The sequence below is a fragment of the Agaricus bisporus genome, assembly GCF_000300575.1.
Source record: "Agaricus bisporus var. bisporus H97 unplaced genomic scaffold AGABI2scaffold_1, whole genome shotgun sequence".
Classification (NCBI taxonomy): domain Eukaryota; kingdom Fungi; phylum Basidiomycota; class Agaricomycetes; order Agaricales; family Agaricaceae; genus Agaricus; species Agaricus bisporus.
Window position 1 is genome coordinate 3,177,512 of NW_006267344.1, and position 15,676 is coordinate 3,193,187.

General features: G+C 43.0%; 6 protein-coding genes across 6 annotated transcripts; 1 reads left to right on the forward strand and 5 right to left on the reverse strand.

Moving 5' to 3' along the window:
• Positions 1-437: 437 nt before the first annotated feature.
• On the forward strand, positions 438-2,623 carry AGABI2DRAFT_41096 (hypothetical protein; the record flags this gene model as incomplete). Its single annotated transcript, XM_006453682.1, has 3 exons — positions 438-671; positions 735-848; positions 2,516-2,623. Coding segments are annotated over 3 exons (456 nt in total), but the record flags the coding sequence as incomplete, so codon positions are not given.
• A 1,332-nt stretch (positions 2,624-3,955) lies between these two features.
• AGABI2DRAFT_114681 (hypothetical protein) lies at positions 3,956-4,462 on the reverse strand (the record flags this gene model as incomplete). The annotated part of the gene is made up of 1 exon (XM_006454851.1): positions 3,956-4,462. The coding sequence occupies one exon, from the start codon at positions 4,460-4,462 to the stop codon at positions 3,956-3,958; it is 507 nt and encodes a 168-aa protein (XP_006454914.1).
• A 2,509-nt stretch (positions 4,463-6,971) lies between these two features.
• On the reverse strand, positions 6,972-7,250 carry AGABI2DRAFT_61880 (hypothetical protein; the record flags this gene model as incomplete). Its single annotated transcript, XM_006454852.1, has 1 exon — positions 6,972-7,250. A coding segment is annotated over one exon (279 nt), but the record flags the coding sequence as incomplete, so codon positions are not given.
• A 566-nt stretch (positions 7,251-7,816) lies between these two features.
• AGABI2DRAFT_114685 (hypothetical protein) lies at positions 7,817-9,156 on the reverse strand (the record flags this gene model as incomplete). Its single annotated transcript, XM_006454853.1, has 2 exons — positions 7,817-8,139; positions 8,733-9,156. 2 exons carry the CDS (start codon positions 9,154-9,156, stop codon positions 7,817-7,819), a joined length of 747 nt encoding a protein of 248 aa, XP_006454916.1.
• Positions 9,157-12,695: 3,539 nt separating this feature from the next.
• AGABI2DRAFT_114687 (hypothetical protein) lies at positions 12,696-13,805 on the reverse strand (the record flags this gene model as incomplete). The annotated part of the gene is made up of 1 exon (XM_006454854.1): positions 12,696-13,805. The coding sequence occupies one exon, from the start codon at positions 13,803-13,805 to the stop codon at positions 12,696-12,698; it is 1,110 nt and encodes a 369-aa protein (XP_006454917.1).
• A 591-nt stretch (positions 13,806-14,396) lies between these two features.
• Positions 14,397-14,780, reverse strand: AGABI2DRAFT_114688 (hypothetical protein; the record flags this gene model as incomplete). Its single annotated transcript, XM_006454855.1, has 1 exon — positions 14,397-14,780. One exon carries the CDS (start codon positions 14,778-14,780, stop codon positions 14,397-14,399), a length of 384 nt encoding a protein of 127 aa, XP_006454918.1.
• Between the last annotated feature and the right edge of the window lie 896 nt (positions 14,781-15,676).

Genomic DNA, 15,676 nt, shown 5'->3' on the forward strand with positions numbered 1-15,676 from the left:
GAAGGCAAAATTCAACTAGTTTATTGTCCTACCAAAGACATGGTAGCAGATGTTTTCACAAAAGCTTTGCCTTCTCCAAAGGTAAAGCATTTCGCGTGTGAATTAGGACTCACCACGGTTTGAGGGGGAGTGTTAGATGAACAAACTCGCGGTGATGCGAGTGTGGCAGTGCGAGAATGACGAATGAAGAAAATTTCTTTTTATATTCATTGTCTCATGTATTATACAAGTGTCGTATGCCTTTGTAGCACCTCAGCTCTCATCATCGAGGCTGAGGTGAGCCGTCTAGTTTTACTCTCTCTTCCTAAGCTAATTGTACTTGTAGCTACGTTGTAAATCTTTCAGGTATTGTTGAATACATAGCTCTCATCATCGAGGCTGAGCTACGTTGTAAATCTTTCAACTCTTTGTCTTACCGTTCTCCTTCACTGATGGCTTCTACCAAGAACAAAGAGAAACCCAAGAATTCTCCAAAAAATGCCCAATGGTCAGCTTCATGTGATACTACTTTGATTGATACCCTTCAGCACGAGCAGGATAAGGGAAATCAGGCTGATAATAGTTGGAAAGCTTGTGTTTGGACGGCGTGTGAAGTTGCCCTGAGAGATAGTGAGAAGATCAGTGGTGGAGTGGCCAAAAAGGCACGTAGTTGCAGGGAACACTGGAGCTTGGTGCATAAATCTATAAAGACTGACCATAATATACTTATATATCACTGATATATTAACCTATAGCTATGCAACCAGTGTTTAACAGTGCAAAAACTTGTTAGCTTATCTGGATGGGGATGGGATGATGCTCGAAATTGTGTTTCGGCCACTGAAGAGCAATGGACAATGTACATTAAAGTATGTAATTAATTGTTTCTATTTGCATTATTAATTAATAGTATATATACAGTGGCTCAAAAAACTGTCCCAGTGTTTCGAGGTTTTGCACTATTTGCGTCATAGCACAATGGGTTTTATGAGTATGATTATGTAATTAATATATTTTATACCCCTACATGTGGTCTTCAAAACGCATGTAAGATGACGTAATTCGAGCAGTAAAAGGTCGAGAAATTAAATCGACAAAATAATCAATCATTGGGACAGTTGTTTGACCCTCTACTCAAGTTACAATTAATACTTTGTATGACCACCCTTGGCCTTGATAACTGCTTGGCACCTCCTGGGCATGCTTTTTATAAGTCTTTGGCATTCTTCTGGTGTGATTTTGTCCCACTCTTCAGCCACTCTATCCCACAATTCATGTACTCCCTTTGGTGGCTTGGGGTAGACCTTCAGCTTGTCCTTGAGATTGACCCAGAGGTGTTCAATGGGGTTTAAGTCTGGGGATTGGGCAGGCCATACTAGAACTTTAATATTGTTGTCTTCAAACCATTTGTCAGTCCTTTTTGCCATGTGCTTGGGATCATTATCCTGCTGGAATATCCTCTCCCCCTCCTCCATCCCCAATTTCTCAAAGCTTTCCACCACTCCTCCACTCAAAATCTCACAATACTGCTCAGCATCCATGATACCTTGAACTTCTGTAAGCATCCCAACTCCCTCCCAGCCCATACACCCCCATACCATAAGGTTATTTCCTCCACCATGTTTGACTGTAGGAGTAGTAATCCGGTCAGAGAGCTCCTCACCACTTTGTTTCCAGGTATACACTCTCCCATCTGATTGAATCCTATTTATCTTCGTCTCATCTGACCACAAGACCCTTTTCCAATCCTCCACTGTCCAGTTTTCATGATATTTAGCGAATCTAAGACGTTCCTTCCTGTGGTGCTGGCAAAGGAGAGGTCGTTTTTGCTTTACAACAGCCCTAAATGAGTGTTCTTTAAGGACGTTTCGGACTGTTTGGGGATGTACAGGATGGGATATTATGTTGTTGATGTATTGGGCACCTTGAACTGCATTGTCAAGTCGTCCAGTGGTGATTTGGTGAATAATTCCTCTTTTGTCCTGAGGGGAAAGCTTAGCTGGACGACCTCCTTTCATGTTCTCCTTGTCTCCATCCACCTCTTTCTTAATCCTTCCAACAATAGACTTCCCTAAACCTGTTTTGGACTGTATTTGGCGAACAGAATAACCTTCTTGAAGTAAAGAGATGACGGAAGAGCGTTGAGTAGAAGAAGTAGGTTTCATGATGGTGGTTTAAGGTCAAGATGATGTTTGATCAACAAACAATGATGCAAATTAATATAAACAAAGTCATGTGACACTCTCAAATTTTCCCAGGATTTTTGCGGTTATTTCTGGGGCTCTAGAGCATGATTTCTAAAAGTTGAGTAGAGGGTCAAACAACTGTCCCAATGATTGATTATTTTGTTGATTTAATTTCTCGACCTTTTACTGCTCGAATTACGTCATCTTACATGCGTTTTGAAGAACACATGTAGGGGTATAAAATATATGAATTACATAATCATACACATAAAACTCATTGTGCTATGATGCAAATAGTGCAAAACCTTGAAACACTGGGACAGTTTTTTGAGCCACTGTATATCATACAGAGCCATCCCGAGGCTGCTCCATGGCGTAGTCGTCTTTTCCCACTGTATGAAGCCATTCTTGATCTTGTCGAGGGACGTGTGGCAACTGGAAACAACGCTATACATTCCCTTCCTGAAATGACATCATCTTCGCCTATGAAACTGACAGACAGTAGCGACATCAATGACCTTCCTGAAACATCCCTTTTATCAACGGCTGAAGTCTCTCAATGGGCTCTTGGCCCTGATAGATTAGATGATTCTGAACATAGTCAATCTAATAGTACCGAAAATGAGGTATCTTACCATTCATTACTGTGATTATACCGAGAGCCTGATATCATGTCGTAGAGTCTCTCACCTGGAAAACCTCTTCACTTGGAACCATCGGAATCCAGTATAGCATCAAAATCCAAGAAAAAGTGACTTCGTCTAACAGGACCTGTGGCTGTACAAGGGGTTGCAGATACTCTTCGTGATATTGCTGGATCTATCAGACCTTCGAGCAAAGATAGGTCTAGTGAAGATATCTCAACCCCACTCCACCGCAAACATGCAATCCAACTTCTGACTGAAGACAATGACCTTTCAGAAAACGAGAGTATCCAGGCCCTTTGCCTTTTTCGGCGCGACAAGGCCATCGCAGACACTTATTTGTCTATTCCTGATAAACGACGTCGCACTGCATACATCAGCAAAAAGTCACACAACTTATGCAAACTTATGAAAAAGTTGCCTTATGCTTGCCTTATAAAGACCAACTTAAGGCACATAAGTCTCCAAAATAGCATAAGTTTATAATTTTTCATAAGCCAGACAAGAAGTTTACACATAAGTCACAAATTAGTTCATAAGTCTATCATAAATTCATAAGTTGGATACAAAAAAAGCATAAGCACTGGACATTTCATAAGTCAGACCAAAGGTTAAACCACAAGTCAGACAAAGTTTCATAAGTCAAACAGGTGTTACGACCTTAGTCTGTGAGACTCAGGTTGCAGACAAGTGACAAAGACTTGAGAGCGAGGTGAGAGTAGAGAAAGGGAAAGATACAATTGGTAAAGCGTAAAGAAATACAGCAGTACCTATAGGGTTTATATATGTAAAGAGTACTACCCAAGGTAACTAACTATAGAACGGGCTGAGTAACCATGACCGAGGTAGATGAGTAATCAGTGAGAATGAAAGTATAAACTAGGAAGGAGGATGATCAATCATGAGAATAGAAGATTGATCATGGGAAGGAAAAGACATAATAGGTATCATGAAGGATCAATCAAGGGAACAATAAGAATGATCATAGAAGGGAAAGATAAACAAGGTAACGTCAAAGAGAAAGTGACATGGGAATGACTGATGGGAGAAGCGTAGGTGGAGAAGAGTATATCCAGGGATATGGACATGAGTAAGCATGATGACGTCCCTCCTATAGGTTGGTAAATTCATAACATTACCCCCTGTTCAGATTTCGTGTCCACACGAAATAAGATAGACTTGACGAGGATAAGAGCGGTCAATCATTTCATCGTCAACGATTCGAGTACAGTGAACTCCACAATTTCGTTCAACAACTCCATAGCCCATTTTTCCAAGATAAAGTTTGGCAAGAGTTTTGACGTGTGGAAACTCCCATTTGTGTGCAATTGATAAGATGTCGACCCAGTCGAGGTTGGAAAAGAAAGAGTAATCGCCATATCGCGTATTATAGAATACCCGGAGAAATTTTCGAAAATCATGAGAGTCTACATCTTGGATGATGTAGGGATCATTTGGTGTATAGTGTTTGGATAGAGGATGGTGAGGTTCACTATGGCCGGTGAGTTTTTGTTGCCAATAGATAGATTCGCGAGTGAAGAAGTAGGCATGGACGTGGAATTTGGCTCCGTTGTCGGTCATGAATACAATGTCAGCTCCACGGATAAAGAGGTCTTTTGAAACCGGTGTGAAAGATTCGGTAATGGCTTGCATTTTGTGGTCGATGAAGGGATGAAAAAGTTGGAGCATTTTTAGGTTGGTTTTATAACTGTCCATTCGGAAGTTTTGCTCTATATTCGGAGAGTGCTTCTTCTGCATTCTCTAGGGATGAGCGTGGTATCCAAGAGTCGTCTTCGTTTCCATATCCTTTCCAGTGAACTAAAAATTGTATTCCTCGGCCTTTTCGTCTGTGTCCTCGGATTTCTTCAATTTCATATTCTTCTTCTTCATTGATAATGTCAGGTGGAGGTGGAGTGGGTTTCTTTTGACTGTCAAACTCGGGGTCTCGGACTTTCGTTAGGAGCGATGTATGGAAGACGTCGTGTATTGCCCAGGTATCAGGTAATTTCAGTTTGTAAGATCGATCGCTGATTTGTTTCAAGATCTCGAAAGGTCCATATCGTTTGTGGTCTAGTTTCCGAGTCGGACGATTGGAATGAATGTTTGTCGCTTCTAACCAAACTTTATCTCCTTCGGCAAAGGGTTCCTTGTGATGTTTGTTGTTTCCTCTTTCTCTCATCATCTCGTTGTTTGCTTCCATCGCAGCTTTAGCTTCTTCTCTGACATGTTCTAGTTCTTCTATCAAGGAGGTGGCGGTAGGGTTTGTCGTTTCAACTGTGATGTTTCCTTTCCATGGATGAAGTCCGTAATTCAAGAAGAATGGGGTTTGTCCGGTGGCAGCGTGGGTTTTGTCGTTGTAATGGAATTCTGCCATGGGAAGCCATCTTGTCCAATCATCTTGTCGATGATTGATGAATGCTCGAAGATAGGTCTCAATTTCCTGGTTCATCCTCTCTGTTTGTCCGTCTGTTTGTGGGTGATAGGCAGTGGAAAGATTTCGCTTGATGCCTAGAGCATTGCATAAAGACTCCATGAATTTCGAAGCAAACTGTGGTCCTCTATCACTGATAATACGCTTCGGAATTCCGTGATGTCGCCAAACTTCTTCTTTGTAGATCTCCGCAAGATCTGTGGATGTGAGTGACGTGGTGGTGGGAACGAGGTGGATCATTTTGGAGAATCTGTCAACGATAACAATAATAGCATCCTTCTCCTTTGACTTCGGTAGTGGTCCAATCATGTCTATAGATATCTCTTCCCAAGGTTTGTCGGGGATATGGAGTGGATTAAGTGGAATGTGATCGGGTCGTCGAATTGTTTTGTTCTTCTGGCACATGTCGCATCCCCTGATGTATCTTCTGACGTCCGTCTTGATCGTAGGCCACCAAAAGGTCTGTTTTAGTAATTCTAGCATGCGATACTGTCCTGGATGTCCGATGTCGGGTGGGTAGTGATGATCGTAAAGAATTCGATCTCTGAGTTCCTTCTCTTCTGGTACGTAGATCCTTCCTTGTCGGAAAACAATTCCTTCTGATTCCCATACTTTCTCCGGTTGTTTCTTCATCTCCTGTATTCGCTGGCGATAGCTTGCTTGATTTGCTCGAAAGCTTGTTGTTGTTCATTGTTCCAATACCATTTCTCCCCTTTCTTAGACTTCAGCTCGTTCAGTGGTTGTGCGATGGTGCTGAAATTCTTGATAAAGCGTCGATAGAAATTCGCAAAACCTAAAAAACTCTCGACCTGTTTGACTGTGGTAGGGACTGCCCAATCTCGTATTGCTTTGACCTTTTCTTCTTCCATAGTTGCCTTTCCATTTCCAATAACCATTCCCAATACCGTCGTTGATGAGACATTGAATTCGCATTTCGTCCGTTTGAATGATAAATGGTGTTTCTCCGCTATTTTGAGGAAACGTGTAGTTCTTGACTCCAATTCTTCATCGTCCTTTGCTGGAATAATGAAATCGTCCATGTAGTTGGCCAAAGATCCGTCTTGTATCATTTCTCGAAATATTGTTGCCATCATGCGTGAAAAAGTGGCGGGAGAGTTGCTCATTCCAAAGAACATGACCGTTGGTTCAAATAGTCCTCGATTCGTTAAAAACACTGCTTTCCATTCATCTCCTTCTCGTATCCGAACATTGTTGTATCCCCAGATAATGTCCAATTTGTTGAAAACCTTGGCGTCTTTTAGTTGATCTAATACTTCACTGATGAGAGGTAGTGGCGTCTTGTCCTTGATCGTGATCTCGTTCAGTTTCCTGTAATCCTGACATAGCCGTAGTGAACCGTCTTTCTTGGGAACAAAAAAACATGGTGCTGCATAAGGTGATTTCGATGGTCGGATTCGATTGGTAGCCAGATTTTCGTCCAAAAATTTGTCCAGTTCCTCTTTTTCCAATGGCGTCATGCTATAAACCTTTGATGATATCTCCGTTGGTGCGTTTTCCGTAAAGTTAATTTCGTGATCCCATTCCGTTCATGCAGGAAGTTTGTCGAAGTTCTTCTTGTTAAAGAGATGGGCGTAGGGATGGATGTAGTCAGGTAAATCTTCCGGGTTGGTAGGGTCTACTTCCTTTTCCTCCGTAGCGCTTTCCATGTCAGTGGTTAGCCGTCGAGTGAAAGGGATAGTTTCGTGTTGAACAGTGCATGTGTTTGGGCATCTAGAGAATCTGACTTCTTGATTTATCCATTAGCCAGTCGTATCCTAAGAAAATGTCGGCGCTTGATATGTCTGACACCAATGCTTTGATTTCCTCTTTGTGTCCTCCTAAATCCATCTGAATCCTGGCATCTTCAGTTAATTTTCCGTTCCGATTGGGTGTTCCGTCTGCGTTTCTCATCTTGATTGGTTGTTGCCGTTTGGTTTTCTCCAAGTTTTCCTTCTTAACCAATCCTTTGGCTACTAGCGTCATATGTGCTCCTGAATCGATAAGTGCCTTGACCGTTTTAGTTCCGTTCTTTGTTCTGATGTTTGCGTCTAGCAAGATTTCACGCTTCGAGTCTCGTTTGAAAGGGATAATATAGGTAGATTTCGAAATAGAGGATACATGGGGAGAGACTCTACGTTTTAGGGGTCGATCCTTCGCGCTCAGGTTGACCCGTCGACAAAATCCTGTTCTTCGGCTGCCTTTTCCTCCTCTTGAGGGTATTCTTCGGCAAATTCTCTGGTCCTAGCTTTCTTTGGCGCTTTGCAATATTTGGCGATGTGTCCTATGCGGTTACAGTTGTAACAAGTCATTGGTTTCCTTGGTTGCCTGCAGTCCTTGGCGAAATGTCCGAACTTTCCGCAGTTGAAACACTTCTTCGAGTTGTTAGGGAATTGGGCTCTTGCAGTTTCTGAACTACCAATCTCCATTGGTTGACTGCTTCCTCCATAAGTTACTCCAGAAGAGGTGTGTTTGTCAAACATGTGCATGGTTTCGGCTCCTATTCCAACCGACTTGATTACTTTGGTCCATTCGGCAAGGTTGGTGGGTAGATTGGTGGGTGGGAATGATAAGATGGTTCATATGATATCCTTCCGAACGTTCTTCTTGAGTAAAAATACTGCGTGTTGATCGTCGGTGCCCACTTTGTTCTTCAGCAAGTTGAACTCGACCAGGTAGTCGATAATGGGCCTCCTTCCTTGGACTAGGGTTTCGATAGCGACTTCGCTCTTCTCCTTCTCTTTTCCATCAATAAAGGCTTCCTTCATCTCCTTCTCAAACTCCTTCCATGTTATCTTGTTGTTACCGTTGATTCTGTCAGCGATTAAAGCGGCTAGTGCTCCTGCCGTTCCGTTGTGCATCCGCGAGATGCAAGCGATGATCTTGTCATTGTCGGTGGTGACTTTGTTGAATGTTAAAAATAATTGGATACTGTTACGACCTTAAAGCGAATGCTCAGGTTGCAGCGAAGGCAAAGACTTGAGGGCGAGTAAGGGGAAAAGCAAGTTGGTAAAGCGTAGGGAAATACAGAGAGTATCTACGCTTACTTATACTAAGACTATCTACCCGAGGTAACTAACTATAGAACGGGCTGAGTAACCATGACCGAGGTAGATGAGTAATCAGTGAGAATGAAAGTATAAACTAGGAAGGAGGATGATCAATCATGAGAATAGAAGATTGATCATGAGAACAAAAAGATGTAACAGGTAACATGAAGGATCAATCAAGGGAACAATAAGAATGATCATGAGAAGGAAAAGATAAACAAGGTAACGTCAAAGAGAAAGTGACATGGGAAAGAATGATGGGAGAAGCGTAGGTGGGGAAGAGTATATCCAGGGATGTGGAACTGAGTAAGCATGATGACGTCCCTCCTATAGGTTGGTAAATTCATAACATTACCCCCTGTTCAGATTTCGTGTCCACACGAAATAAGATAGACTTGATGAGGATAAGAACGGTCAATCATTTCATCGTCAACGATTCGAGTACAGTGAACTCCACAAGTTCGTTCGACAACTCCGTAGCCCATTTTTCCAAGATAAAGTTTGGAAAGAGTTTTGACGTGTGGAAACTCCCATTTGTGTGCAATTGATAAGATGTCGACCCAGTCGAGGTTGGAAAAGAAAGAGTAATCGCCATATCGCGTATTATAGAATACACGGAGAAATTTTCGAAAATCATGAGAATCTACATCTTGGATGATGTAGGGGTCGTTTGGTGTATAGTGTTTGGATAAAGGATGGTGAGGTTCGTTATGGCCGGTGAGTTTTTGTTGCCAATAGATAGATTCTCGAGTGAAGAAGTAGGCATGGACGTGGAATTTGGTTCCGTCGTCGGTCATGAATACAATGTCGGCTCCACGGATAAAGAGGTCTTTTGAAACCGGTGTAAAAGATTCGGTAATGGCTTGCATATTGTGGTCGATGAAGGGATGAAAGAGTTGGAGCATTTTTAGGTTGATTTTATAACTGTCCATTCGGAAGTTTTGCTCTATATTCGGAGAGTGCTTCTTCTGCATTTTCTAGGGATGAGCGTGGTATCCAAGAGTCGTCTTCGTTTCCATATCCTTTCCAGTGAACTAAAAATTGTATTCCTCGGCCTTTTCGTCTGTGTCCTCGGATTTCTTCAACTTCATATTCTTCTTCTTCATTGATAATGTCAGGTGGAGGTGGAGTGGGTTTCTTCTGACTGTCAAACTCCGGGTTTCGGACTTTCGTTAGGAGCGATGTGTGGAAGACGTCGTGTATTGTCCAAGTATCAGGTACTGTAACTTCAGTTTGTAAGATCGATCACCAATTTGTTTCAAGATCTCGAAAGGTCCATATCGTTTGTGGTCTAGTTTCCGAGTCGGACGATTGGAATGAATATTCGTCGTTTCTAACCAAACTTTATCTCCTTCTGCAAAGGGTTCCTTGTGGTGCTTGTTGTTTCCTCTTTCTCTCATCATTTCGTTGTTTGCTTCCATTGCAGCTTTAGCTTCTTCTCGCACGTTCTCTAATTCTTCGATCAAGGAGGTGGCGGTGGGGTTCGTCGTTTCTACCGTGATATTCCCTTTCCATGGGTGAAGTCCGTAATTCAGGAAGAATGGGGTTTGTCCAGTGGCAGCGTGGGTTTTGTCATTGTAATGGAATTCCGCCATGGGAAGCCATCTCGTCCAATCGTCTTGTCGATAATTGATGAATGCTCGAAGGTAGGTTTCAATTTCCTGATTCATCCGCTCTGTTTGACCGTCTGTCTGTGGGTGATAGGCCGTAGAAAGGTTCCGTTCAATGCCTAGAGCTTTGCATAGAGATTCCATAAATTTCGATGCAAACTGTGGTCCTCTGTCGCTAATAATCCGTTTTGGAATTCCATGATGTCGCCAGACTTCTTCCTTATAGATTTCCGCAAGATCCATGGACGTGAGTGACGTGGTAGTGGGAACGAGGTGGATCATTTTGGAGAATCTGTCAACGATAACAATAATAGCATCCTTCTCCTTTGACTTCGGTAGTGGTCCGATCATGTCTATAGATATTTCTTCCCAAGGTTTGTCAGGGATGGATAATGGATTAAGCGGGATGTGATCGGGTCGTCGAATGGTTTTGTTCTTCTGGCACATGTCGCATCCTCTGACATATCTTCTGATATCCGTTTTGATCGTGGGCCACCAAAAGGTTCGTTTAACTGATTCTAGCATTCGGTATATTCCAGGATGTCCGGCGTCGGGGGAATTATGATGATCGTGAAGAATGAAATCTCTGATCTCCTGATTATTCGGAACATAGATCCTTCCTTGTCGGTAAATGATTCCGTTGTTCTCCCATACTTTCTCTGGTTGCTTCTTCATCTCTTCTATTACTCTGGTTTCTCGTCTTTCACATTTCCTAATCTTCTCAAGTAGGGTTTCATCGGCTATGATTTCAAATCTTCGATTGTGGAGTAAGGTGACATCATAGATGGGAATGGATTCTTCAATTCTTCGGATGAACATTTTCTCCTTGAACATTTCTACTCCTCGGTTGTCGTTAGATGTGTCAGGTTTGATTAGTCTCGACAGGATGTCTGCTTTGGTGTTTGTCTTCCCAGGAATGTGTCGTAGAAGGAAATCGTATTCCTGTAGCATGAGGTACCATCTTGCTTGTCGAGCGTTGAGCTTTTGAGGTTCTCGGAAATATTTGAGGTTCTCGTGATCTGTCCATATCTCAAATTGCTCCTTTGCGTCCAATAGATAGTGTCGCCATAGTTTCAAAGCTTTTATGATAGCTAGTAGTTCCTTGTCGTAGATCTCGTAGTTTCGCTCGGCTTCAGATAATGTTTTCGACATGAAGGCGACCGGGTGCCATTTGTCTTCCTGTTCCTGTGATAGTACTGCTCCTGTTCCATAGTTTGATGCGTCTACTTCAACTCTGAATTGTCCTTTGTCCTTGGGTAACGCTAAGACCGGTTCGCTGGCAATAGCTTGCTTGATTTGTTCGAAAGCTTGTTGTTGTTCATCGTTCCAATACCATTTCTCTCCTTTCTTAGACTTCAGCTCGTTTAGTGGTTGCGCGATGGTGCTGAAATTTTTGATAAATCGTCGATAGAAGTTGGCGAAACCTAAAAAGCTTTCGACTTGTTTGACCGTGGTAGGGACCGCCCAATCTCGTATTGCCTTGACCTTCTCTTCTTCCATTGTTGCCTTTCCATTCCCAATAACCGTTCCTAATACCGTTGTTGATGAGACATTGAACTCGCATTTCGTCCGTTTGAATGATAAATTGTGCTTCTCCGCGATTTTGAGAAAACGTAAAGTTCGTGCTTCCAATTCTTCATCGTCCTTTGCTGGAATGATGAAATCGTCCATGTAGTTGGCTAAAGATCCGTCTTGTATCATTTCTCGAAAGATTGTCGCCATCATACGTGAGAAGGTGGCGGGGGAATTACTCATTCCAAAGAACATGACCGTTGGTTCAAATAATCTGCGATTCGTCAAGAACGCTGCTTTCCATTCATCTCCTTCTCGTATCCGAACGTTGTTGTACCCCCAGATAATGTCCAATTTGTTGAAAACCTTGGCGTCTTTGAGTTGATCTAATACTTCACTGATGAGGGGTAGTGGCGTCTTGTCTTTGATCGTGATTTCGTTCAGCTTCCTATAATCCTGACATAACCTTAGTGAACCGTCTTTCTTGGGAACGAAAAAACATGGTGCTGCATAGGGTGATTTTGATGGTCGGATTCGATTGGTAGCCAGGTTTTCGTCCAAAAATTTGTCCAGTTCTTCTCTCTCTAGTGGTGTCATGCTATAAACCTTTGATGATATTTCCGTTGGTGCGTTTTCTGTGAAGTTAACTTCGTGGTCCCATTCCGTTCGTTCAGGTAGCTTGTCGAAGTTCTTTTTGTTGAAAAGATGGGCGAAGGGTTTCATGTATGCTGGTAAGTCTTCAGGGTTCGTTGGATCCGGTTCTTTTTCCTCAGTGTCTTCATTTGATTGTAATCGTCGTATACGTGGTTCGAAAGAGATGTCGGTATGGGGAAAAGAACATGATGTGGGGCACCGGTTGAATTTGATAATTCCTTGTTTCCAATTGATCTCAGGGTTGTGGTTCGTTAACCAATCATGACCCAGAAAGAGGTCGGATGACTGTAATGGAGTGACGACTGCGTCCAGTTGCTCGTTATGACCATTGATGTTTATGTCTATCTTCGCGAATTTGGTGATATCCTTCTTTCCTGCTATCGTTCCATCTGAATTCCTGCATGTGATCGGCCATTCCAATTTCTTCGTCGGGATCTTCTTCCTCTTTACTAATCCTTCGTCGATACATGTGTGTGTGCATCCCGAGTCGACCATGGCTGAGACTTTGAGTTTCTTTCCGTTTGTTGTAGTGAGGACGGGTTTTACTTCCAGTTCTTGCACTCCTAGACGTTTTTGAGGGACAACGTATCGATTGTTCATTTGTCTAGGTACATTGGTTCGCGAGGTCGTGCCTACTCGGAACCATCGGAAAAACCCTGTTCGTTCTTGGAGTCGTTTTCATCGTCAGAATCCTCGTTCATCGCTCTAATTCTTCCACTCCTGTTGCTTCGGCAATTCTTCGCAATGTGTCCAAATTTCCCACAACTGAAACATTTGAAGCTCTTCTTCTCTCCAAAATTCTTCTTCTTCTCTTCGCAGTTCTTCCCGATGTGTCCGAACTTTCCGCATTTGTGACATTTGGGTTTCCCATCCTTGTCCCATTCGAATTTCTTCCATCCTATCTCCATCGGTTGTCCACTTCCTCCGTAAGTGATTCCAGTTTCGGTCCTCTGATCAATCCTTTTCATCGTCTCTAGTCCTGACCCAACTTGTAAGATTGCGTTATTCCAGTCTTCTCTCGTCTCCGGAATGTCTTTCCTTGGGTATCCCAAAATCGTCTTGATAATATCGTGACGGGTGTGGCGTCTAAGGAGGAATATGGCGTGTTGGTCGTCGATTTTGGATTTGTACATGAGAGCTGTGAATTCGACTAGGAAGTCCATGGTGTTCCTGTTTCCTTGTTTGAGGGATTCGATCCTTTCCTCTGCTATATCCTTCTCGTTTCCTTTTCCGAATGAAGTCTTGATTTCTTCTTCAAAAGTATCCCATGTGTATGTGATGCTGCTGGCCAGTTTCTCTGTCCAAACTTCGGCAAAATAGCTGGGGATAGGTCCTTTCAATCGTACGATGGTAGCGATGATTTTCTGGTCGGTGTCCGTGACCTTGTTGTACTTGAGGAAAAGTGTCATGTTCATCCACCATTCTGCAAACTGCTCTCTATTCCCCCCAAAATCCTTCGGGCTCGGGATAAGCGACTTGAGTGCATCTGCTTGTGCACTAACAGTTACGGCGGCGTCGTTGCTCATGTTGTCGTTGTCTCGGGTGTTCTGATCGTCTGTGTCGATGGTGTTCTCGTTCTCTGACTCTGTGTCGATGGGGTTCCTAGTGTCTCTGTAACTCCTAAAGTCAACTGGTTGTCGTTTCTTCTGGTTCTTCCTGTTCTGGTTTCTCCTAGTAGATCTGGCTACTCGTTCGTAGTGTTCTTCGTCTAGACTGTCGTAGTCGTTTCTCTCTGTGCTCATACACTACTTCTCTGGTGTCCGTGTGGCTAAAACTCGTCTGATGCCCGTATGGCTAAAAAATTTCGGTTCTACAGCAAGCGTAAGCTGCACAGTACCCTTCCAAGGTACTTACTAATTGCAAGGTGAGCTAAGGACGCTTTACCAAATGTTACGACCTTAAAGCGAATGCTCAGGTTGCAGCGAAGGCAAAGACTTGAGGGCGAGTAAGGGGAAAAGCAAGTTGGTAAAGCGTAGGGAAATACAGAGAGTATCTACGCTTACTTATACTAAGACTATCTACCCGAGGTAACTAACTATAGAACGGGCTGAGTAACCATGACCGAGGTAGATGAGTAATCAGTGAGAATGAAAGTATAAACTAGGAAGGAGGATGATCAATCATGAGAATAGAAGATTGATCATGAGAACAAAAAGATGTAACAGGTAACATGAAGGATCAATCAAGGGAACAATAAGAATGATCATGAGAAGGAAAAGATAAACAAGGTAACGTCAAAGAGAAAGTGACATGGGAAAGAATGATGGGAGAAGCGTAGGTGGGGAAGAGTATATCCAGGGATGTGGAACTGAGTAAGCATGATGACGTCCCTCCTATAGGTTGGTAAATTCATAACAGATACTCCTCCACAAATCCTCAAACTTCTCTCTACTTCCTTCAAACTTTCCTGGATCGGGGATCAAAGCTCTGAAAGTATCGTTGGTCGACATGTTTGCTAGTTTGTTGGCAAGTTCTTCTTCTTCTTCAAGTGATAAGCGACTGGTTGGTTCGTCTTCGTCTTCCTTCTCTGAGTGATGATTCTCTTCTACTGTCTGTTGGATCTGCTCGTCTTCTTCGTCCGGTCTCGGTTGAAGTTGTTGTAATAGCCTCAAATGCTCATGCTCAGCTGTCTTTTCAAGCTCTTGTAATGTCTCCTGTTGGTAGATGTTGAAATCTTCTTCGATCGTTCTCTGTAGATCCTGTTTCCGACTTGGCATGCAATAGTGCCCGAGTTAAGTACTCCATAAAAAAATTCGACGCGATAGAGCGACCTTCAACGCAAAGTGGCGTTCAAAAATGTGGGTGATGACGCGATAGAGCGACCTTCAAAGCGAGTGCTTTCAGTAATGTGGATAACGACGCAATAGAGCGACCTTCAACGCAAGTGCGTTCAACTGGTAGATTCTGCCGTATGCACTACCACTACAGCAAGCCCTCGATAGCTGCTGTCTGCAAGGTGAGGTGTAGACGCTTTACCAGATGTTACGACCTTAGTCTGTAAGACTCAGGTTGCAGACAAGTGACAAAGACTTGAGAGCGAGGTGAGAGTAGAGAAAGGGAAAGATACAATTGGTAAAGCGTAAAGAAATACAGCAGTACCTATAGGGTTTATATATGTAAAGAGTACTACCCAAGGTAACTAACTATAGAACGGGCTGAGTAACCATGACCGAGGTAGATGAGTAATCAGTGAGAAGGAAAGTATAAACTAGGAAGAAGGATGATCAATCATGAGAATAGAAGATTGATCATGGGAAGGAAAAGACATAATAGGTATCATGAAGGATCAATCAAGGGAACAATAAGAATGATCATAGAAGGGAAAGATAAACAAGGTAACGTCAAAGAGAAAGTGACATGGGAATGACTGATGGGAGAAGCGTAGGTGGAGAAGAGTATATCCAGGGATATGGAAATGAGTAAGCATGATGACGTCCCTCCTATAGGTTGGTAAATTCATAACAGGTCTCCTTTGTTACGCTTTAGAACTCTGAGTATTTCTATCGACGTAACGCCCCAGCTTAGGACCGGGCCGGGGTCACTATAACAGGTTGTGTGACCCCTAATACGAGAGCTACGACGATGGGACATGGTGTTTTGATGAAAGGAAGAG